The sequence below is a fragment of the Hypanus sabinus genome, chromosome 8 (assembly GCF_030144855.1).
Source record: "Hypanus sabinus isolate sHypSab1 chromosome 8, sHypSab1.hap1, whole genome shotgun sequence".
In the NCBI taxonomy this organism is placed as follows: Eukaryota; Metazoa; Chordata; class Chondrichthyes; order Myliobatiformes; family Dasyatidae; genus Hypanus; species Hypanus sabinus.
Window position 1 is genome coordinate 49,866,026 of NC_082713.1, and position 23,732 is coordinate 49,889,757.

Sequence of the window (23,732 nt, forward strand, 5' to 3'; positions counted from 1 at the left end):
ATGATTGCATTTAAAAAGTTTGTACTTGCACTTGCCACCGTGATTTGGTTGTACCTTTGGGCTCAGTTTGAAGCTGCTCCAGATTTCTCAGGTAAGTGCCTCCTTGCAAATTCCTTGTGAGAATTATGTCTGATTGTAGAGAGTTCCCTGTAGCTTTTACATTGTAAGTAGCTTTACTGCAGCCTTGAAAAAAGATTTCTCAGAGGGACTTTGGAAGACAATTATATGGTTAAAGAGATTGTGAAGGCAAATCAAGTACTTCCCTAAAGGTGAGTTCAGTTCATGGATGAAAAGGAAATGTTCCAGGTCAGTGTCTGGATTCCCAGACTTCTCATGAAATGGATGACTGCTGCTGATAGAATCTGCTGTTTCAACTATTTTACAGTTTGTTATTAAGGCACTGGATTCTGTGCCTTTAAGGGAGCTGAAAGCATTCATCTGAAATATTCTGATCAACTTTGTGGTTACTTTCCAATCCTTGGAATGCCATAACTGGAAGATATGTACAAATCTAAATGTCACCACTTTTGGAGAGGCACCTTAAGCAAACATTTGGTCACAAGTACCTTTGTTTAATGTGCTTACCAGTCAACAAAGCGGTGTGGGTAGTAGAGGGTACAAGGGTGGGTGTGCCTTCTGTGCATGTCATTGAGATTAATATGGGAAGTTCAGTATTGTTCTGGTGACATTCTTCCACAAGTTCAATAATTCACCTCGACAAGTCTTAGATGTATTCCTTTAAGAGATGCGTTACATCATATTGAATATTAATTGCCTCAAATACTCATTTTCTACAATTCTTAAATTAGCACCAAATGTTGTGATAAGTCATTTGGTGTGAACTGGGTGTGTTTCATATTTGAGAAAACATGCACCGAGTCTGAAGTTGTTCACTTGCTCTGACAGAAATATTTCAAACGTCATTAGAAATGGGGATGGTGCTGGAGGATTGGTGTATTGCTCATGTGGTTCCATTGTTTAAAAAGGGTTCTAAGAGTAAACCTAGCAATTATCCGCTTGTAAGTTTGACATCAGTGGTGAGTAAATTAATGGAAAGTATTCTTAGAGATGGTATATATAATTATCTGGATAGGCAGGGTCTGATTAGCAGCAGTCAACATGGATTTGTGCGTGGAAGATCACATTTGACAAATCTTATTGAATTTTTTGAAGAGGTTACTAGGAAAGTTGACGAGGGTAAAGCAGTGGATGTTGTCTATATGGACTTCAGTAAGGCCTTTGACAAGGTTCCACACGGAAGGTTAGTTAGGAGGGTTCAGTCATTAGGTATTAATATTGAAGTAGTGAAATGGATTCAACAGTGGCTGGATGGGAGATGCCAGAGAGTAGTGGTGGATAACTGTTTGTTAGTTTGGAGGCCGATGACTAGTGGCATGCCTCAGGGATCTGTATTGGGTCCAATGTTGTTTGTCATATACATTAATGATCTGGATGATGGGGTGGTAAATTGGATTAGTAAGTATGCAGATGATACTAAGATAGGTGGCGTTGTGGATAATGAAGTAGATTTTCAAAGCTTGCAGAAAGATTTAGGTCAGTTAGAAGAGTGTGCTGAAAGATGGCAGATGAAGTTTAATGCTGATATGTGTGAGGTGGTACATTTTGTAGGACTAATCAAAATAGGACATACATGGTAAATGGTAGGGCATTGAGGAATGCAGTAGAACAGAGTGATCCAGGAATAATGGTGCATAGTTCCCTGAAGGTGGAATCTCATGTGGATAGGGTGGTGAAGAAATCTTTTGGTATGCTGGCTTTTATAAATCAGAGCATTGAGTATAGGAGTTGGGTTGTAATGTTAAAATTGTACAAGGCATTGGTAAGGCCAAATTTGGAGTATTGTGTACAGTTCTGGTCACCAAATTATAGGAAAAATGTCAACAAAATAGAGGGAGTACAGAGAAGATTTACTGGGATGTTACCTGGGTTTCAGCACCTAAGTTACAGGGAAAGATTGAACAAGTTAGGTCTTTATTCTTTGGAGCATAGAAGGTTGAGGGAGGACTTAATAGAGGTATTTAAAATTATGAGGGGGATAGATAGAGTTGACGTGGATAAGCTTTTTCCATTGAGAGTAGGGGAGATTCAAACAAGCAGACATGAGTTGAGAGTTTAGGGACAAAAGTTTAGGGGTAACACGAGGGGAAACTTCTTTGCTCAGAGAGTGGTAGCTGTGTGGAACAAGCTTCCAGTAGAAATGGTAGAGGCAGGTTTGATTTTGTCATTTAAAAAAAAATTGGATGGGTATATGGACAGGAAAGGGATGGAGGGTTATGGGCTGGGTGCAGGTTGGTGGGACTAGGTGTGAGTAAGCATTCGGCACGGACTAGAAGGGCCAAGATGGCCTGTTTTCCTGCTGTAATTGTTATATGGTTATATGTGTGCCCAAGCCATTCATAAGCCATTTGAGGAGATTTGGTATGTCACCTGAGACTAGCAAATTTCTGCAGACGTATTCTGCAGTCTGATTTGTTGCATCACCATCTAGAATGGAGATGGCAATGCACATATTCAGAAAAAGTTGCAGAAGGTTATTTACTCAGCCAGCTCCATCATGGGCACAAGCCCTCTCGCCCCCTCCCGCCCATCATTGGGAACATCTTGAAAAGGCGATTCCTCGAGAAGGCAGCATCCATTGTTAAGGGTTCTTACCATCTAGGGCGTGCCCTCTTTCATTACTACAGTCAGGGATGCGGTACAGGGGCCTGAAGACACACACTAAACATTTTAGGAACAGTTTCTTCCCCTCCACTATTAGGTTTCTGAACGGTGCATGACTAATGCCTCACTCCAGTTACTTCAGCCTTGCCTTTACACAAAGTGCTGAAACTTGTCAAAAATGATTTTGTGGATGTTCGTGACATAAAGATAAAGTGCTGCATATTCTCTTCAAAATGACATCTTTAAAAATTGAATTAATATATGGGAGGCACTACTTTCTCTGGTTAGATACCTCACTACTCCTATCAATGAATCTGGAAAAGTGGATCATCTAACCACAGTAAATACGTCCACTCATGTTGCACGTTAAATCCAGTCATGGATTAAGCCAGAGGTGTGAGTTCAAATTCTACCAGGGCAGAAGTGAACTTTAAATTAGCTTAATAATATTAAAATTATATATGTGGAAAGCAGCCAGTGAGTGAGTGGGCCAGTGAAGGAGTGGAGATTTGAGGCTTTGACTCGAGAGGCTTCGACGAGAAGAGGCGCAGGACGAGCTTGTTCCCAGTTAGTCTTTACAATGCCTCCTGAGACGGTGATGTGCCTCTCCTGTGAGATGTGGCAGTGTTGGGGGAACACACCTCTCCTGCAGAGTCACATCTGCCAAAAGTGCATGCGGCTGGGCGATCTGGAAGACCGTGTGAGGAATCTGGAGCAGCAGCTGGATGACCTTCGACTCATAAAGGAAAATGAGGCAGTCATAGATGAGAGCTACAGGGAGGTAGTCACACCTAGGCTGCCGGAAGCAGGTCATTGGGTGACAGTCCGAGGGGGGAAAGCGAAGGAGAGTAGACAGGTAGTGCCCAGCACCCCTGTAGCCATTCCCCTGAATAATAAGTTTACCGTCCTGGATGCTGTTGGTGAGGACGACCAACCAGGTGTGAGCCACGGTGGCAGGGCCTCTGGCACTGAGTCTAACCCTGTGGTGCAGAAGGATGGGATGGAGAAGAGGAGAGCTGTTGTCATTGGAGACTCTATAGTCAGGGGAGCAGACAGGAGATTTTGTGGACGTGAGAAGGACACCTGCATGGTTTGTTGCTCCCGGGTGCCAGGGTCCGGGATGTCTCTGACTGGGTGCATGACATCCTGGTACAAGAGAGAAAGCAACCAGAAGTCGTGATACATGTTGGGACCAACGACATAGGCAGGAAGAGGGATGAGGTCCTGAAGTGTGGGTTTCGGGAACTAGGCAGAAGGCTGAAGAACAGGACCTCGAGGGTGGCATTCTCAGGATTGCTGCCAGTGCTACGTGATAGTGATGGTAAGAATTGGAGGAGATGGCAGTTGAATGCGTGGCTGAGGAGTTGGTGCAGGGGGCAGGGTTTTAGATTTTTGGACCATTGGGATCTCTTCTGGGGAAGGTGGGACCTGTACAGATTGAATGGGTTGCACCTGAACTCGAGGGGGAGCAATATCCTTGCTGGTAGGTTTGCTAGCATGGTTCAGGAGGGTTTAAACTAATTTGCAAGGGGGATGGGACGCAGAGCGATAGAGCAGTGAAAGAAGTGCATGGAGTAAAGCCAGACCTAACATATAGAGAGGCTTTGAGGAAAGAGCAGCAGAATAAAGGGTATGAAGGTAATAAGGTAGAAGGGCTAAAGTGTGTGTACTTCAATGCAAGAACATCAGGAACAAAGGTGATGAACTGAGAGCTTGGATACATACATGGAATTATGATGTAGTGGCCATTACAGAGACTTGGCTGGCACCAGGGCAGGAATGGATTCTCAATATTCCTGGATTTCAGTGCTTTGAAAGGGATGGGGGGGGGGGGGTAGGGGAGGAGGGGTGGCATTACTGGTCAGGGATACTATTACAGCTGCAGAAAGGGTGGGTAATGTAGCAGAATCCCCTTTTGAGTCAGTATGGGTGGAAGTCAGGAACAGGAAGGGAGCAGTTACTCTATTGGGGGTATTCTATAGGCCCCCTGGTAGCCGCAGAGATACCGAGGAGCAGATTGGGAAGCAGATTTTGGAAAGGTGCAAAAATAACAGGGTTGTTATCATGGGTGACTTTACCTTACCTAATATTGATTGGCACTTGATTAGTTCCAAGGGTTTAGATGGGGCAGAGTTTGTTAAGTGTGTCCAGGATGGATTCTTGTCACAGTATGTTGACAGACCGACTAGGGGGAATGCCATACTAGATCTAGTATAGGTAACGAACCGGGTCAGGTCACAGATCTGTCAGTGGGTGAGCATCTGGGGGACAGTAATCGCCGCTCCCTGACCTTTAGCATTATCATGGAAAAGGATAGAATCAGAGAGGATAGGAAAATTTTTAATTGGGGAAGGGAAAATTATGAGGCCATAAGGCTAGAACTTGCGGGTGTGAATTGGGATGATGTTTTTGCAGGAAAATGTACTATAGACATATGGTTGATGTTTAAGGATCTCTTGCAGGATGTTAGGGATAAATTTGTCCCGGTGAGGAAGATAAAGAATGGTAGGGTGAAGGAACCATGGGTGACAAGTGAAGTGGAAAATCTAATCAGGCTGAAGAAGGCAGCATACATGAGGTTTAGGAAGCAAGGATCAGATGGGTCTATTGAGGAATATAGGGTAGTAAGAAAGGAGCTTAAGAAGGGGCTGAGAAGAACAAGAAGGGGCATGAGAAGGCCTTGGTGAGTCGGGTAAAGGAAAACCCCAAGGCATTGTTCAATTATGTGAAGAACAAAAGGATAATAGGAGTGAAGGTAGGACCGATTAGAGATAAAAGTGGAAAGATGTGCCTGGAGGCTGTGGAAGTGAGCAAGGTCCTCAATGAATACTTCTCTTTGGTATTCACCACTGAGAGGGAACTTGATGATGGTGAGGACAATATGAGTGAGATTCTGGAGCATGTTGATATTAAGAGAGAGGAGGTGTTGGAGTTGTTAGAATACATTAGGATGGATAAGTCTCTGGGGCCTGATGGAATATTCCCCAGGCTGTTCCACGAGGCAAGGGAAGAGATTGCTGAACCTCTGGCTAGGACCTTTAAGCCCTTGTTGTCCACAGAAATGGTACAGGAGGATTGGAGGGAGGCGAATGTTGTCCCCTTGTTCAAAAAAGGTAGTAGGGATAGTCCAGGTAATTATAGACCAGTGAGCCTTATGTCTGTGGTGGGAAAGCTGTTGGAAAAGGTTCTTAGAGATAGGATCTATGGGCATTTAGGAAATCATGGTCTGATTACGGACAGTCAGCATGGTTTTGTGAAGGGCAGATCATGCCTAACAAGCCTGATAGAGTTCTTTGAGGAGGTAACCAGGCATATAGATGAGGGTAGTGCAGTGGATGTGATCTACATGGATTTTAGTAAGGCATTTGACAAGGTTCCACATGGTAGGCTTATTCAGGAAGTCAGAAGGCATGGGATCTAGGGAAGTTTGGCCAGATGGACTCAGAATTGGTTTGCCTGCAGAAGGCAGAGGGTCGTGGTGGAGGGAGTACATTCAGATTGGAGGGTTGTGACTAGTGGTGTCCCACAAGGATCTGTTCTGGGACCTCTACTTTTCGTGATTTTTATTAATGACCTGGATGTGGGGTTAGAAGAGCAAACACGAGGAAATCTGCAGATGCTGGAAATTCAAACAACAACACACACAAAATGCTGGTGGAACACAGCAGGCCAGGCAGCATCTATAAGGAGGAACGCTGTCGACGTTTCGGGCCGAGACCCTTTGTCAGGACTCACGTCACTTTGTCCTGATGAAGGGTCTCGGCCCGAAACGTCGACAGCGCTTCTCCCTATAGATGCTCCCTGGCCTGCTGTGTTCCACCAGCATTTTGTGTATTTTGTTGTGGGGTTAGAAGGGTGGGTTGGCAAGTTTGCAGACGACACAAAGGTTGGTGGTGTTGTGGATAGTGTAGAGGATTGTCAAAGATTGCGGAGAGACATTGATAGGATGCAGAAGTGGGCTGAGAAGTGGCAGATGGAGTTCAACCCGGAGAAGTGTGAGGTGGTACACTTTGGAAGGACAAACTCCAAGGCAGAGTACAAAGTAAATGGCAGGATACCTGGTAGTGTGGAGGAGCAGAGGGATCTGGAGGTACATGTCCACAGATCCCTGAAAGTTGCCTCACAGGTAGATAGGGTAGTTAAGAAAGCTTATGGGGTGTTAACTTTCATAAGTCGAGGGATAGCGTTTAAGAGACACGATGTAATGATGCAGCTCTATAAAACTCTAGTTAGGCCACATTTGGAGTACTGTGTCCAGTTCTAGTCACCTCAGTATAGGAAGGATGTGGAAGCATTGGAAAGGGTACAGAGGAGATTTACCAGGATGCTGCCTGGTTTAGACAGTATGGATTATGATCAGAGATTAAGGGAGCTAGGGCTTTACTCTTTGGAGAGGAGGATGATGAAAGGAGACATGATTGAGGTATACAAGATATTAAGAGGAATAGACAGAGTGGACAGCCAGCACCTCTTCCCCAGGGCACCACTGCTCAGTACAAGGGGACATGGCTTTAAGGTAAGGGGTGGAAAGTTCAAGGGGGATATTAGAGGAAGGTTTTTCACTCAGAGAGTGGTTGGTGCGTGGAATGCACTGCCTGCGTCAGTGGTGGAGGCAGATACACTAGTGAAGTTTAAGAGACTACTAGATCGGTATATGGAGGAATTTAAGGTAGGGGGTTATATGGGAGGCAGGGTTTGTGGGTCAGCACAACATTGTGGGCCAAAGGGCCTGTACTGTGCTGTACTGTTCTATGTTCTAAAATTTAAAACTAGCCATAGCAACAATGACAAAGATTGTCTTAAAAGCCCAGCTCTATCACAGTATGTTTTTCACGTAAGTAGGCAAATCAGCTTTTCATAGTTAGGGTTAAATGTGAATCCAGACCCACAGTGCACATTGATTCTTTACTGTCTCTGAATTTACGTTATAAGTAAAACAAGATGAACCCAAATGGAGCACCTAGCATTGACCTAGGCAATGAACTCAGACACAGCAAAGTTATTCCCAGTATAGCTTTGTAAAGTCGCATTTTCTAACCTCGTGTCTATTGGCCAGTTTGGAAGTGTTGTCCCATAGATTAGTGTGAAGGACTAGGGTAAGCATAAAACTGGGAGAGCAGGTAAAGGTGAAAAAAATTGGGGTTTTATTTACCCAAAATAGTTACAAACTCAACAGAACTGTTCTGGAGTCCAAACTTGAACTGACTGAACAGAACTTGGTTACAACAACATAGTAAGTACTCCTCAAACCAAGTGACACCACTCATCTCCTGACTGCGAGTTTATATTCAATGCTGGCCAGTCCATAGTAAATTGCAGGGGAGAGCAAACATTCCTCTCCTCAAAAAGATACGGTATAAATGAAGCAGATCCAGAGAACACCCCTCTGACTGTAGCAGAACGGCACAATCCAACTATCCAGCCCCATCCACTTGGGCTGGTGTTAATTCAACTGCTCAGTCGATTGCCAGATTATCAGGAGGATGGCTGACTACAGGACACTTTAATATGCCTGATTGATGGTGTGGCTGGTAATTGCAGCTGCCACATAGTCATACTCCCAGAACCACACCTTACAGACAATGTGCCATACTCCTTGGGAGCGCTTGTGCATGAATCTCAAAAGGTTGGTTTCCAGGTGCAGCAGGTTATCGGGAAGGCAAATGGAGTGTTGGCCTTCATCGCTGGAGGGATTGAATTTAAGAGTGGTGAGGTCATGCTGCAACTGTACAAGGTATTGGTGAGACTGCATCTGGAGTACCGTGTGCAGTTCTGGTCTCCTTACTTGGGGAAGGATAAACTGGCTCTGGAGTAGGTGCAGAGGAAGCTCACCAGGTTGATTCCAGAGATGAGAGAGTTAGACTACAAGGAGAAATTGAGTCACCTGGGACTGTACTCACTGGAATTCAGAAGAATGAGAGGAGATATTATAGAAACATATACAATTATGAGAGGGTTAGATAAGATAGAGGTAGGAAAGTTGTTTCCACTGGTAGGTGATACTAGAAGAAGGGTCATAGCCTCAAGATTCAAGGCGGTAGATTTAGAACAGAGATGAGGAGGAACTGCTTTTCCCAGAGGGCAGTGAATATGTGGAATCCTCTGTCCAATGAAGCAGTAAGTATATTTAAGTCAAGGTTTGATAGATTTTTGCATAGGAGGGGGATTAAGGGTTATGGAGAAAAGGCAGGCAGGTAGGAGGAGATGAGTCTATGGCCAGTTCAGCTATGATCTTATTGAATGGCAGAGCAGGTTCAATGGGTCAGATGACCTACTCCTACTCCTCCTATTTCTTATGCTCTCCATCAGAATCCCTGGGATTGTTGATTATTGTCCCACTGACAGGGAAGGCCCACCAAAGACACCAGCACAGTGGTATACAGGCAGGAGGAAGTAGCCTCAAAAATTGGCTCCAGACCCCAGGAAGTCTTAAGTCATCAGTCAAAAATATGGAAAATTACCTGTTCTGTTTACAATCCACTGTCCTCTCAGTTAGAATCAGTGTTCTCATATGTTGAAGAACACATGGCAGGAGCTTTGTAAGTATTAAGGGTACAGAATGTATTTTGAGGAGAACATTTCTATGCCCATCATCAAGAATGTTTTGATTACTCTACCATAACTGTACTGAATGAATCCTGAAGGACACAGGTACTAGACTGGGTCTTGTACAGGGTGATAGTGAAGTAAGTGAGTGAATGAATGGATAAGATAATTTGACTAAACCAAGAGATTCAAACAACTAACAAATCATGTGTAGGACTGTCACATTATGTCATGATTGATGACAGGTTTCAGCACTTTGTGCTGAAGTCAAGGCTGAAGTATTCACAGTCAAGTTCAGCTACAAGTGTGAAATGGATGATTGTCACATCCCATCTGAGATTACCACCTTCACAAAAACAGTTCCTTCCACAAGATAGCAAGAAAATTCTGAGAGCTCTGGATGCATTGAAGCATTGGGGACTAGACAACATCCAAGATGTAGTACAGAAAAGCTGCTTTCTGGAACTAGCTGTATCTTCAGTTGAGCTACTCCAGTACTCCAATGGCACTGATAATTATCCAATAATGTGGACAATGACCAGTCATGATCTTTCACTAAAAACAGGATAAATCCAATCTGGCCAATTACTGCACAATTGGCCTATACCCAATCATCAACAAAGTGGTTAAAGGTGTCATCAAATATGCTATTAATTTGTTCATCATGGCCAGTTCAGATACTGTCAGCATCTCATGGACCAAAGAGCTGAATTCTAAAGCTGAGGGGAAGGTGACTGCCCTTGGCACCCAGGCAGATTTTACCCAAATATAGCTTTGAGAGGTCCCAATAAAACTGAAGTCAAATGGGCGTTAAGGATAAATACTCCAGTGGTTTGCACTGAGGAGGCTGTTGTGGTGGTTAGAGGTTAATCATCCCAGCTTCAGGACCTCACCACTTCTGGAGTTCCTTAGGCCAGTGTTCTAGACCCAGCCATTTGCAGCTTACCTTCCTCGCAGTATAAGGTCAGTAGCAAGGGTGGACAACCAGGCACATGCAATTCCCATTGCAACTCATCTGATAACGAAGCTGTACTGGCTGACACATCTCAAGACTTACACAACATTCCAACATGAACTCCCAGATGAACTCCCAGTTATGGTGAGAAGGCGGGGGAATGGGAGTAAAGGGGAGATTGGATCAGCTCATGATAAAATGGTGGAGCAGACTCGATGGGCTGAATGGCTGACTTCTGCTCCTTTGTCTTATGGTCTTATGACGTGTAACAGTCAAACCACAGAGGTGTCAGGGAATGACTATCCGCTACAAGATAGTCTTGCCAACTGCTTTAGCAAATGCCAAGACCTCCAGGATCAATATCTCAGGATCATCATTGCCAAAACTTCATCAAAATCAGCTACATAAGAGAAGTAAGCACAAGAGCAGGTTATACACTGGGTATCCTTCATAAACAAAATAAATAATTAATAAAAATCCACCCATAGTAAAGTTCTGACAATCTGTGATCTTATTATTCATAAATCTGGATGCTACAACATCTAGATCACTCATTGGTACAAATCCTCATTATTGTACTCATTCTCACTATCTGCTGGCTTGTTCTCCATGGCACTTAGTCATGAGGTTGGCCATGTATTACTGGAAATGTGGACTGGGTGTGGGACAGATCCAGAAGAGATTTCAGGTGTGAAACCTGAATGGAATATAGAAAAATTAAAGCCTTGGAAATTCATTCAATAATATCTGAAAAAGTACATTAAAGGATTTGGGAACAGAATTAGTAAATAGATTTACACATAAGACAGACACAGCGTAGATGTTCTTATATTAACATCTCAATCATTTATAATTATAATAGGCTCAGTACTTTTGAGAGTTCGGTGAATAAGATGGAAATTAAAAAGAAAATGAATGCATCAACAAAGGCAAGACTGCTACTAGCTGTCCATCAGTAGCTCACACTAGAGGCAGAGGACACAAATGTCCATTGTATCCAGGTGATTGGTACTGTGGTGACACACACAGAATGCTGCAGGAACTCAGCAGGCCAGACAGCAGCTATGGAAAAGAGTAAACTGTCAATATTCTGGGCTGAGACCCTTCTTCAGGACCCATGATCGAGTCCTGAAGACGAGTCCCAGCCCGAAACATCGACTGTTTATTCTTTCCTATTGATGCTGCCTGACCTGCTGAGCTCCTCCAGCACTTTGTGGGTGTTGCTTTGGATTTCCAGCATCTGCAGACTTTCTCATGTTTGTGACTGGTACAGTAGAGTCATTTTTCTGGTGAACATCACATGGCTACTGCAGCTGCTCGGGGTATGAAAGACAAACATTGCACGGCACCGAATGACAGCTTTCCCTGATGCCCTGCCAGCTTCAACAGGAGGAATATGAATGTGTTCTGAAACCATATAAATTATTTTCATACCAGGTTGATCCAAAAGTATCAGCATTCTACAAGTCATAATACATAATCAAGTCATTAGGAATTCAAAGTTCAAGGTCTGGTTCAACGGTACACTAATTCAGTTCATATTCTGTTTAATTTCATGCATTTGTTTTGTAAATGCCGTTGCTTAATAATCCTATCCTGTTAAATAAAGGACTTCACAGTAATAGCTATAAACCACCCTATAACAGTTTATAAAGGATACAGAATTGTTCAAAGTTATAGAATTGTTTAACTTATGCATAAATATGTAAGAGTTACAGTTAGATGAAGTTTGGGGAAAGATTTAAACTGAGTTATTAGAATCATATTATGTTAAAAGCTGATATTGTGAAAGAAACAGTATTTATGACATCCTTTTCCCAGGTTCAAAAAAGACATGCTCTTAATCCTTCAGTGATCTGTTTGTATTAACTAGGCTACCTCCTGAAGATTCTGCAAAACCACACAGTGCATGCTTGTGACGGGGCTCAGTTCTCAATAAGCTGCCCGCCTCAGACATCCATCAGCGTTCTGTCTGCCTTCTATGGTCGCCGAGTTCCCAGTCAACATTTATGCTGGAGCACAGGAAATACGTCAGCTGAAAGTACCAGCTGTGCTGCCCTCACAGCCACACCCGTGCGTAAACTTTTATCCAGGTTAACAGTGCTTTATAAAAGAAGTTTTGCAGATTACACAATACAGTCACTGCGTAAAGTTGGATTTCTGAAAATATATCTTTTACCTGGCAGAAGGGAATTTGTAATGTAACCTCCTTTTGTCAAAAAGGCTAAATGTGTTTGTTGCAGCTGTGCTTTCAACTTGGGCAAGTAAATGCAATTGAACATCTCAGAATATCTGGGTCCATTTTTGACAAGTTCCAATGCTGGGTCGTTCTCTAGGAGATGATATGGTGGGAACAAGGGTCTGGGGCTGTAGTCGTGGACATCATGTACTAACACAGTAACTTTAATGTACTCTTTAAAAGTTCTTCTGTTCCTGCAGACTTAGCAAAAAGAGGCTGAATCTCCATTATTCTTTTATTTGGTCCCAGAGCCACCTCTTATCAAAGACACATGTTGGACAGTGAGGTGTCCCTTTTATGGTGTCAGTACCTTATCATAGCTGATACTGTTTTAGCATCAAACATTATAATCCCTGGTACCCAAGATAGATTTATTATGTTTAAAAAGAATTTGTTACGCACTGCCTGAGTTTTACCAACGTTTTAAGAAACTGCAGTATGTGCAGGATGCTCCTGAGGATTCTGGGAATGTAGTCTAACTGGGAAATATATGTATTTATATGTTTCACTCGTGTGGCCTGCCTTAGGAGCTTAGGAAAAAGAGGGCTTGAGAATAATCTATTCATAGCACTCCAAATGTAGCTTAGTGCATCGTGACTAGATATTTTTTACAAAGTTGGTTATGTATGTTTTGTTTTAAACAGAAAGTTTATGATGAGTGTCAAGAACTGCCTTCCTGCCAGTTTTCAGTCAACAGTCGTGTTTTTGGCCCTGATCCTTGTCCTGGGACCAGTAAATACCTAATTGTTTCATTCAAATGCAAACCTGGTGAGTGGCTGATCAATTTGTGAGCTTTAGTGAGCGGCTGATCTCACCGTGACTGTGTGGGTTTCTTCTGGAAGCTCCCACACTCCAAGGACATACGAGTTAACAGGTTAATTGGTCACATGGGTGGAGTTGGATGGTGTGGACTCATTGGGCTGGAAGAGTCTCTTACTGTGCTGTATCTCTAAATAAAAATATATAATTATGTACCATCAATTAACATGAATAATTACTACCCTAATGCAGTCACACTTCTAAGAATTCTGTCTTTAAAAGTGCTCTATGGCAAGTGTCTGTAGCTATGTGAAAACTTTTGGGTGCTATTTTAATAAAATACCTTTGTTGTTAGTTTTGTTGACCAACTACTTTCACTATTGTAGAAAATAAATGAGAAAAACACAGACAAGATGTAAGAAGAGCTGGTTGACAAAACTGTAACATAGATATTGAGTTGGAATCTGAATAATGAAATCTGGGGCGATTTCTTCCAGCCGAAGTAACACATGAACATGCACCAAGAGACAGTTAGAATTTGTTGTGTAATGAGTAAAACTGACATCCCCCATCAAAAGAACAGAGAGAATGGAGAGAGGATTACACACTGTATGTTGCTTTGGCTATGGAGGATAAACCAGACTAGACAGAAGTGGCAATGTTAAAAAAATGTCTTCAGTTAACAAGGGGAGAGTTCATATCACAATGTAAAATTTTCGAATGAGAATCTGGAAAAGGATCAAAATGCATTCCAAATGCATTGTAATGTATCTACAAATGGAACAGTTAACCAGTACTGTTTTATTAACACTCAACTAGGGCAGATAATTTCTTAACAAGGATTAGATTGTTAGCAGATAATTACAATTTTGAAACTTTGCCAGACTTGTTTTACATAAAAAGTGAAAAAAAAGACCACAAAATGGAATAAACATGTGTAGTTGATGCTGCTAGTGTTACTGGAAAAAGTACAGTCCATATTGTTTGAAATGGAACTTTCCTATAATGTGTGGGTTGTCTGAATGTGTTTCTGTCTGTCTGAAAGCAGACTACAAAAGAACACTGCCTGACACATTAAAGACTTCTAACAACCAAGTTGTTACTTTGAATTGCTGACAATTTTCTGTACCTCAGAATGAGAGATACTGAGAGACCTGCCTGGAGCCATGTTTATAACATTTGAAAGCAAGAAATCTGTTTATGAGGATTTCTGCTGCCATAAATTGAAATATTAACAGGAATATGGCTTGTGATAACACTTTAAAAACTGTTGCTAAGAGTATGACATCCAGATTTCAAGTACTATTTTTTTAGATAACCTTAAGCAAATTTTATTTGGTGGTTTTGCAAAGGCTTTTCTCATCATAAAAGTAGCAGGAGATGGGATCATAAGAAATGCTGCATAAATGATATATATGGGAATTTAAACCCTATATGTTTTAACCACAATTCTCCAGGCCTAGCGGGATTCCTCCACTTTCCTATCTACATGGTTCTCCTTAGCAACAGCACCTGACAAATGCTTTTCCATCTGTCCTGAAACACTCAGCATTTCACTGCTTCTCCTGACTACCTCTGTCATGTCAGATCACATGTCTAAGAGTAAGTCTTGTATGACCCATGAGCCGTAGCTTCATTTTTTTCCAGTCCCAGTCAGACTCAATGAAGGGGATCTGGAGTCAGTGCAGCTGGGTAACAGAATTTGCAATTTGGAGTAAAGAAAATGGCTTGGCTGGTCACTCAAAATTTAATCAGCAGAAACTTCTGCTCATCTGTTATTGAGTGCCAATTAAAACAATCTCACAATTTAGAAGGGAGAAAACCTATGGTTGTGTTGTAGCTAGATGCCATCAGCACACATATGTTGTGTTTCAACATACATTGGAATACATCATGTAGATGGGAAATATAAGGGATTAAGGATACGTGCCAGAAGTAACATTGTTGCCTGGGAGACGGAGCTAGTGCAGACAGTGGTGAGGTTACATAAGTGCTGCATTCCTGAGAACTGTCCATAAGCCAATTTTTCCACGTCAGAAACATATGCTTTTTGTAGCTACCCAGATCACATTGATTGACATCCACTCCAAGTTCAAGTTCAAGTTTAATTATCATGCAATCATACTTGAATGTAGCCAATTGAAACCGCATCTTCGGGTCCAAGGTGCAAAACACAGTACCAACAGCACACAGCTTGCTGCACGTACTGTGTAGCACAAAAAACACATATGGTTACAATTTCAGAAAATATACATTCACAAAGAACAAAAAATACATCATATACCCCAAGTCCCTGAGTGGCATGTCTGTAGAACTGATGAATTGATTGTAAGCTGTCCTGGTTAGTATCCAGCAGTGACTTGCGACCATTAAAAGGACATACAGGGCAAACAAATACACCTTTGACTGTACCCGGATTGGCCGCTGTGTCCAAATGCACCACCATAATATGGGCGACTTGCTATAATTGTTTCATCTCATCAAGCATACACCCTAATAATATCCAGAGTTAAACTATATTCAACTGTTAATGAATACCACAAGATATTTTATTATTATTTTCATTGTTATCTTGAAAAATATTTCAAAAATTGTGGAAGAATTGATATAAAGTACTGTTTCCATAAGTCAAGTCTTCCACAAACCAGGGAAGAAGTCCTGTATTGTAATTCCTAGGCAATGTCCAGATACGTATGTTCAGCAACTCCTTCATCACTACTGCCAATCTCATCCTCATAGGATATAGAAAGAAACTATAGGAAGGAATTTTTTTGCCACAAATGGCTGTGGAGGCCAAGTCTTTACGTATAGACAGAGGTTGATAGATTCTTGACTGGTCATGAAGGGATATGGGGAGAATGCAGGACCTTGGTGCTGAGAGAGAATATCAATCAGCCACGATGAGATGGTGGAGCAGACATGATGGGCCAAATGGCCTAATTCTGCCCTGTATCTTATGGTCTTGTGGAATGATGTTATTTGGCAGTTAAACTCAACTTTTTCACAAGGTATATGCAATCTATCCTCCACTGAAATTGACTGGACACAGTTATTACTGATGAATTGTTCTGTACAGATAAGAAAGACTTGGATTTGACAATGTCAAGGTGCTCTAACATCTACAACAAGTGAAGTAACAAGGGAAACATTGCAACCATCTTGCACACAGCAATTCCTCACAGAGTATCAGCTAATTTAACATTTGTGGCTGAGGACTGGAGGTACTTCCTCATTCTGTTTCAGTAAAGCACTTTGAAACATCTTGTAACGATGTGGCCAAGCATACCATGTTGCAGCATGAACTCAGTCCTGCACTGCACTCTCTGTCTAGAACTCTGACTCAATAGTGTCTCCTTTTGAGCAACAACTGCCACACCCCCTAGTAAAATCAGACTAATACTTCACATGCTTTTCCAATGTAAGTACTGGAGATACAAGATGAACACGCTATTTAGTAGACAGGATCAGATTAATAATTGTGCCCTGTGAAATATTTGACCATTTCATTCTGTGATCTCCAATATCATATATTAAAGATTTGGTAGGAATTGATCAACTCTATTGGTTTAGTGAAATGTGTGCTTGGTTAGTTTCCAGAAGTGAATTGAAGTCCTTAAGTAATAACAGCTGGAGATGCAGATTGATTAATATTCACATAATGGTTTCAGTGAATGTGGCAGACAGTCTCATTCCTTCTGTCACTCCAATGAAGATGAGTTTAGATTATTTACAGAATATTTTCAGATCCATAATATTGCTTAGTGTGTTTATACTTCAGATGGACACCAAAACAAGCTAGTATGTGAGAATGAGACATTGCATCTCCAGTGTAAGAACCGAACCACCCTTGTCATTTACACTGCAAGTTTTGGACGAGCCCTTCACGGGAACATGGAATGCCTCCCAGTGAACAGGACAATGCCAGATATTGGTGAGTCTTCAGCCAGAGGCTACAAATTCAACAACTGTTTTGCAGCATTTTCTGTTTCTGATTTCTAACACTTACAGAATTTTAGTTTTATTTCATTCCAGTTTTGTCATAATCACTTTCTGCCAGAAAAAAAATTACTGAATATTCAACAGGAGTATTCGGCTCTGTTACCTGAGACCAGTTATCACAGCAGGCTTCTAACAGGGAGAATGGCAACTCCTCTGATCTACTGGCTATATTTAGCCACTGCGTTATTTAGAGGTTCACCAATTTTCACTGTTGTTAATGACTCCAAATAATAATCTCAGCTGCTTTTAAAAGTTAGATCCACATTATTTTTTGTTCTTTCATTTCACAGCTGCTGTTGGAATGACAGGGCAATGCAATAATTAAACAGCGTGTCTTTGACTGACAAGTAGTGAAATGTTGCAGTAATATTCAAATGTAACAGGCTAGCTGTGTGTGAATGAGGACAGTATTCTGGAAAAATGAGAGAGCTGTTCAAGCGTATAAACCACTGAGATAACCTGTTAATTCTGCACTGCTAAAATAAATATTCAGTCTTTCTGTTCAGATCGTGCAAATCCATTGATACATGGAAATTAGGAGCAGTAGATCATTTAGTCCTTCAAGCCTGCTCTGCAATTCAATGGGATCTTGGGTGCTCATCCAAATTCATTAGCCTTTTCCAACTTTCTCCAGATGTTCCCTGACTCTGCTAGCCCAACAAGCAAATCTAACTTCTTCCTGAATATATTTAACTGTATACTGTGGTAAAGAATTCCACAGGCTCACTAATCTTTATGAGAATAAATTTCTCCTCATCTGAGCCTTAAATGGATTATACCTTAATCTTGGACTGTGCCTTGATCTTGTACTTAACCACCATTTTCTCTACATCTAATCTGTCTAGCTCTTTTGGAATTTTATTGGCATCCATGAGATCCTCTCTCATTCTTCTAAACTCTAATGAATATATAGCGTGTTGAAAAAGATTGCTCATTTACTTGAACAAAGGGTTGAGGGCTGATTACTTTTTTGAGGCACTTCTGATTAACCCCATCTCTCTTGATATGTTAGTCCTGTTATCTCTTTCTCAGGCATAGAATGGATCTATTTCTTCAGCTGCTCCTATACAGTGTCTGGGATATTATTTATTGTAATAATAACTATTCTGAATAGTTCTAAGTTTGCCCTTTCTTTTTTGCTAACCAGTTTTAATTTGAAGTAAAAGATCCATGTTCATGTTTTTTTTAAGACTGGTTGATAACCAAATTTATATTGAATCAATGAACCTGAAGGAGGATGGAACTACAATAAACTCAATATTCAAGGCTAAAGAATAATTAAAGAGAACAATAAATCTTTTTCCTGTTAGACTGTGCTGCAAAACCCACTTGTCTGGATTTAGCTGGGCCATCTTCATCTTTATTTTGGTTTGGTTTATGTTGTTAAAATCTGTTGAAAAGTAGGTTCACACTGTATTCATGCTACAGTAAGAACTACTACATTACTTCACTGATGAATATTGAATCCCTAGGTAATTATGAAAGCAAACTACCTGATTCAAATGTGAATGTGCTGCTTCAGATCTATGTTTGATCAACAGAGAACTGTGTAAATTTACAAAGCCTTGATAACAGTTTCAGAGGAGTTGGTAGGCCTGCACTTTTTAAATCAATTAATGTCTAATCAATTATTATATATAGTGTTTAAGATATCCTTCTTCAGTAATTCAAACTGTTTTAAGGTTGTGTAGTTTTGCGCAATCATAAAATAAATGAATTAATGAAGAACAATATTTAAAACACAGTGACCTATTAAAGTTGCTGTTGGAATTAGAATCTGTATGTACTCTCTAACACCACACAACCTGCATATATCGCACTGTCAGATTCACACATGAAGAATAATTGCTCAGTCCAAATAGAAGAGTTTGGCCGGTACTTGTGGAATGTCTTGAGGAGTGATGAGAAGGAGAAAGGAAGTGGGAAAATGGGCCAAAAATAAAGAGATGTCATAATGCTATGAATGTCTTCCTTTCCTTTCAGAATGCTTATCCCCCACAACACTAAGGCAAGTATCCTCAAGGTGCCACGGCAAACAGAACTGTTCAATCACTGCTGATGTACCAAACTTTGGTGATCCCTGCATCCCTGGAATCCGTAAACAACTCAATGTCTCATACACATGTGGTAAATAAATCACAGATTGACCATTTAATTTATTAGCACAGATTAAAAGATAGCAAATTTCTATAACCATGTACATCTTTAAATTTCAGTTCCGACGAAACTCTTTGACAAGGCTGATCAAGGTCCAGTAAAACCCTTCTTGCTATCAGATTACACTCATGGTAGGATTTCACCATTTGTTTTTATTTTACACAACTGACTGAAGATAACGCTTTGCAAACAATTACTGAAGATTTCTATTTTACATTATTGTGCTTATGTCAAAAGTTTTCTTAGGTATGAAAGATTCATCCAACAATAAACTATTTATCCTCAAAGAAGACAGAATATGAACAAAATGGCATCAAATACTATTAGCAGTCTCTCATGAATGACAATACAAGGGAAGGGGGTTTACTTTAATCTGCTATAGATTGGAAGTTGCTGAAAGGGAATTAACAACCTGGAATATATCTCCCTTGGTGCCTTCTTCCAAAGAGAAAATTCTGGTAATAAATGGAAATTTTCATTCTTTACATGAGGCATTGCTCCAAGGTTTGATTCCACAGTTAAATGATCTTACTTTGCCAACAAGGAGTACAGTGTCAGTTCTCTCAATGGGAAACGAAGACAGGGTTCTCAGGCCACAGCACTGTAGAGTGCTAATCGTGGCAGGATTAAGCTCAGCAGTGACTGCTTCTTTAACGACATCTGTCTGCACACTCATTGTTGAGGAGAATTATAGGGAAGTTGATGCTTGTACACATAATAAGGAGCAAATGTGTTCAGAAGTGAAAATGGGAACAAACAAAACAGAATAAATGGGAATCCAATCTCATTTGGCCATCGCCAAGTAGCCTGAAATGTCAATGTCTATTTTCTTCCATGTACATTCCTTGTCAAGTAACTGATCTGCAATTCTCTCCTAGCAGCCATCATCTTGCCAGCCCAGTGATTAACTCACTGGGAGACATTGCCTGTCTACCTGTGATCATATTCCTTGCCAGCGATTATTTTGCCCCAGAGATAGACTCTTACCCTTGACTACCTTTCTGCTTGTGATGACGTCTCTTTCCCTCCATTAATGCTCATTACTTTCCCAGTCACTGTGGTAATTCCTCTCTCCAGACCATCATTTCTCTTCTCACCTCTAACCACCATATATCTAGCAATTACTTTAATTCTGTTACAATACTTAACAATTAATAAAACAGTTTCACAGAGTAATTGTGGCTCAATGTAATTCAATACAAAATTTCACTGATGAAACCTAGCTAATTGACTTGAGAAAGAGAGCATTCCTCATAATTCATACACAAGCCTGCTGTTTAAGTATAATGATATGTGTTTAGATAACAACAAATTATATAATTTTACAAAACTTTCATAGTTGTTTCCATGTTGGTGATTGGTTTACGCTTTTCAGATCAATTGATCTCATTAGAAGCCTTCCAAGACATGATTTGACCCTGAAGAATTAAAGGCAAGGCCCCGGATAGAGTATGTTACAACATTCTCACAGATTCTCGTTCTCCTCCTCTAATGATTGTCTTGCATCTCCGCTGAATGACTGATTCCCCTGTGAGCTCCCATCTCTACACTGGAGGGAGCTCACAGGTGAGAATCTGTTCAATGAGGCAAGGTGAAGTGGGCTTCACTGCTGCTGGATGATCCTCCCGGAAGGCTGGTGCATGCCTCCACAGAGGTGGATGCTACTGGATATTTGGAAAGTCTACACATTTGTGTTAAGGAAACAAAACAAATTAAATATTTACTGATGAGATTTACAGCATTTGGAAACAATCTCCAAGTTCACTGCCTTTAAAGTAGCTCACCTGAAAATTCATGCTAACAATGTCCACTTTAAAGAACAAATGAGCCCATTCATTCTCATGCTTTTCACATTGCACACCTAAATTCCAGTTCAATGTTTGGAAAGCATAATCCCATGTATTTTATCCCACCATCTTCTGAATTTTCTCTCTAAAAGTGCTCGTGGCTCTCCCTGGAACTATTGTACAGTACAGGAAAATTGAGTCAGGTGTGAAAGAACTCTTGGTTAGTGTGGTGAACTATATATACCTGTCTGGACACGCTCCCCCCCACCCCCTGCTGACTGCTCCTGTGGCTCCTCCCACTGACCGTGGCTCCTCCCACAGACCCCGGTATAAAGACATTTGGATGCACTGCCCCTTCCTCAGTCTCCAGGATGTTGTGTGGTGGTCGCTTGCTGCTTGTGCTTTCTTCCAGCCAATAAAAGCCTACCTTAACCCACGTCTCCGAGAGTTATTGATGGTGCATCAGTTAGCTTGTCCTTATTTGCTGCAGGTGGTTGGTATAATGGCCCAAGAATGTCCATGCTATACGCCAAAGATGTCGCAATTATTAGCAGTTCCCTGGCTACTCTTGCTCACATTAGGGGTACGTTTCTATATGCTGCCAATCTGCCTCTAATAATGCTTTCTAATTTAAAAAAGACTAAAATTATTAAGTAAGTGGTATTTATCTCCAAGCTTAGATTCAATTCACACTAACTTGTTAACATGCCTTTTACTTTTATTTTGTGGTTTGATGTTTTCCAGTTAATGACAATAATAAAGTTTCAGTAAAGTTATGTCTCAGTATGAAAGTTAACATTTGAAACAACTAATTCAATTGTACTTTAATAGGAACACATTTTGCTGCTCTTTGAATTCCTACTCTCACAACCTCAGAGGACATCATAGCAACAAGATTCCAAGTATTAATGCATTGGGCAAACACGAGGAAATCTGCAGATGCTGGAAATTCAAACAACAACACACACAAAATGCTGGTGGAATACAGCAGGCCAGGCAGCATCGATAGGGAGAAGCGCTGTCGACGTTTCGGGCCGCGAACCTTCGTCAGGACTAACCGAAACGTCAACAGTGCTTCTCCCTATAAATGCTGCCTGGCCTGTTGTGTTCCACCAGCATTTTGTGTGTGTTGTTCTTATTAATGCACTGAACCTGGTTTGATGTTCATTTTTTTCTATGTTATTGTGTTAAATCCTATAAGATTTGAAGCAAAATTCTTAATTATTAATAAAATGTTGGTCTCTATTATTTGAGGGAAGTGAGAGTTATTTTGGGATTCTTGATCCTGCAAAGATCCTGCTTGCTTCCTTATAAGTGCAGGACCTGATTAACATTTGTTTAACTAATGCTCTTCATTGAAGAAACTCTTATCTTTAGCAGGTTTGGCCTAAATGTGACTCCAACCCACTGACACAGATGTCCTTTAATTACACCCTCATTTCTGAGGCTATTAGGGATAGATATTCAAGGTTGGCATTGCCAGGGATATTCACACTTTGTGAATGAATAAATTTAATTCCCAGTTTCATCTGAACAGATTGAGATGCTATCTGTCTGTTGAGCTGTGAGAACTTCAGCACCAAGCTGAAGCTGGAAAGTAGAGAGGGTGATTAGATAGGTAGAGGGAAGTAGAGAGAAGGAAATGCCAAAGTAACGGGGTGGAAATTTGGTGGAGGAGAAAGCAGAAGACATAGAGAGATACTGGAAGGATATGGGTGAAGATTAGGGGCTGAAATAAAGGTTAACAAAGAAGTGAATGTGTAAATGTAATATTGCAGATTTAGTAAATTGAGGATCTTGGTTTGAGAAACAGCTGCAGATTGGCAGCTTTCTGTTGGTCCTGATACCCTTCCACAACCTGTTAGACAAGCACAGCAGTCGGAGGATCCCATCTCCTTCCAGGCTGAGGACAACAAAAATGGTTGGGGGGAAATGTGAAATAAAACTGCTTCATTTAAATGTTTTGGTTTTTACCTGTACTACCTCCATTTAAACAGACAGGAGACAGCTGCAAGACAAATTGAGGTTGGGCTTGAGGATTATATAATTTTATATTTATACCCATGGGAAATTGATATGTTGGGAGGTGGAAAAGGGGTGCAGGTTTGGGCATGGATTTAAGTTCCACCATCTCCCTAGATGACATATTGCTTGATGGTTTATTTTTCAGAAGCTTGAGAAACTGGTGATCATTCTGATTCCAGATCGATGAGTTTTGTGTTTAATCTGTTTGCCTTCAGGACTCCCGGAGAAAGTAGCCTTATTCTTCTTGTCTGGTGTGTGTTCTGGCTTAGTGTTTATCCTCTGCACTTTTGGGTTCCACATGCTATTGAGACATGACATCAGGAAGCTTCAAAGTGAGGCAGAAGTCAACCAAGAAAGTGAAAATGGCCACACTAGGATCTCAGATGATGAAGATGATGCCTCTTCCAATACCTCATTTCGACAATTGACCAGACAGTACTGGACATCAGATAATATCTTCAGCCCAGAGGTAGCAGCAGTGATGATAGACAGAGTTGAACAAAATGAGGAAAAAGACAAGGAAATGTGGTTGAACAAGGAGCCCAGTCCCTATGCGATCCAGAACCTAAATCAGCATCAGTAA

The 23,732-nt window shown here is 41.1% G+C and overlaps 1 protein-coding gene across 1 annotated transcript; it reads left to right on the top strand.

Annotated features, from left to right (window-relative positions):
• On the top strand, nucleotides 1-23,732 carry si:ch73-335m24.2 (protein eva-1 homolog C). Its single transcript, XM_059976398.1, has 8 exons — nucleotides 1-91; nucleotides 12,057-12,256; nucleotides 13,067-13,190; nucleotides 16,960-17,112; nucleotides 19,164-19,307; nucleotides 19,397-19,468; nucleotides 21,615-21,707; nucleotides 23,365-23,732. Exons 1-8 carry the CDS (start codon nucleotides 1-3, stop codon nucleotides 23,730-23,732), a joined length of 1,245 nt encoding a protein of 414 aa, XP_059832381.1.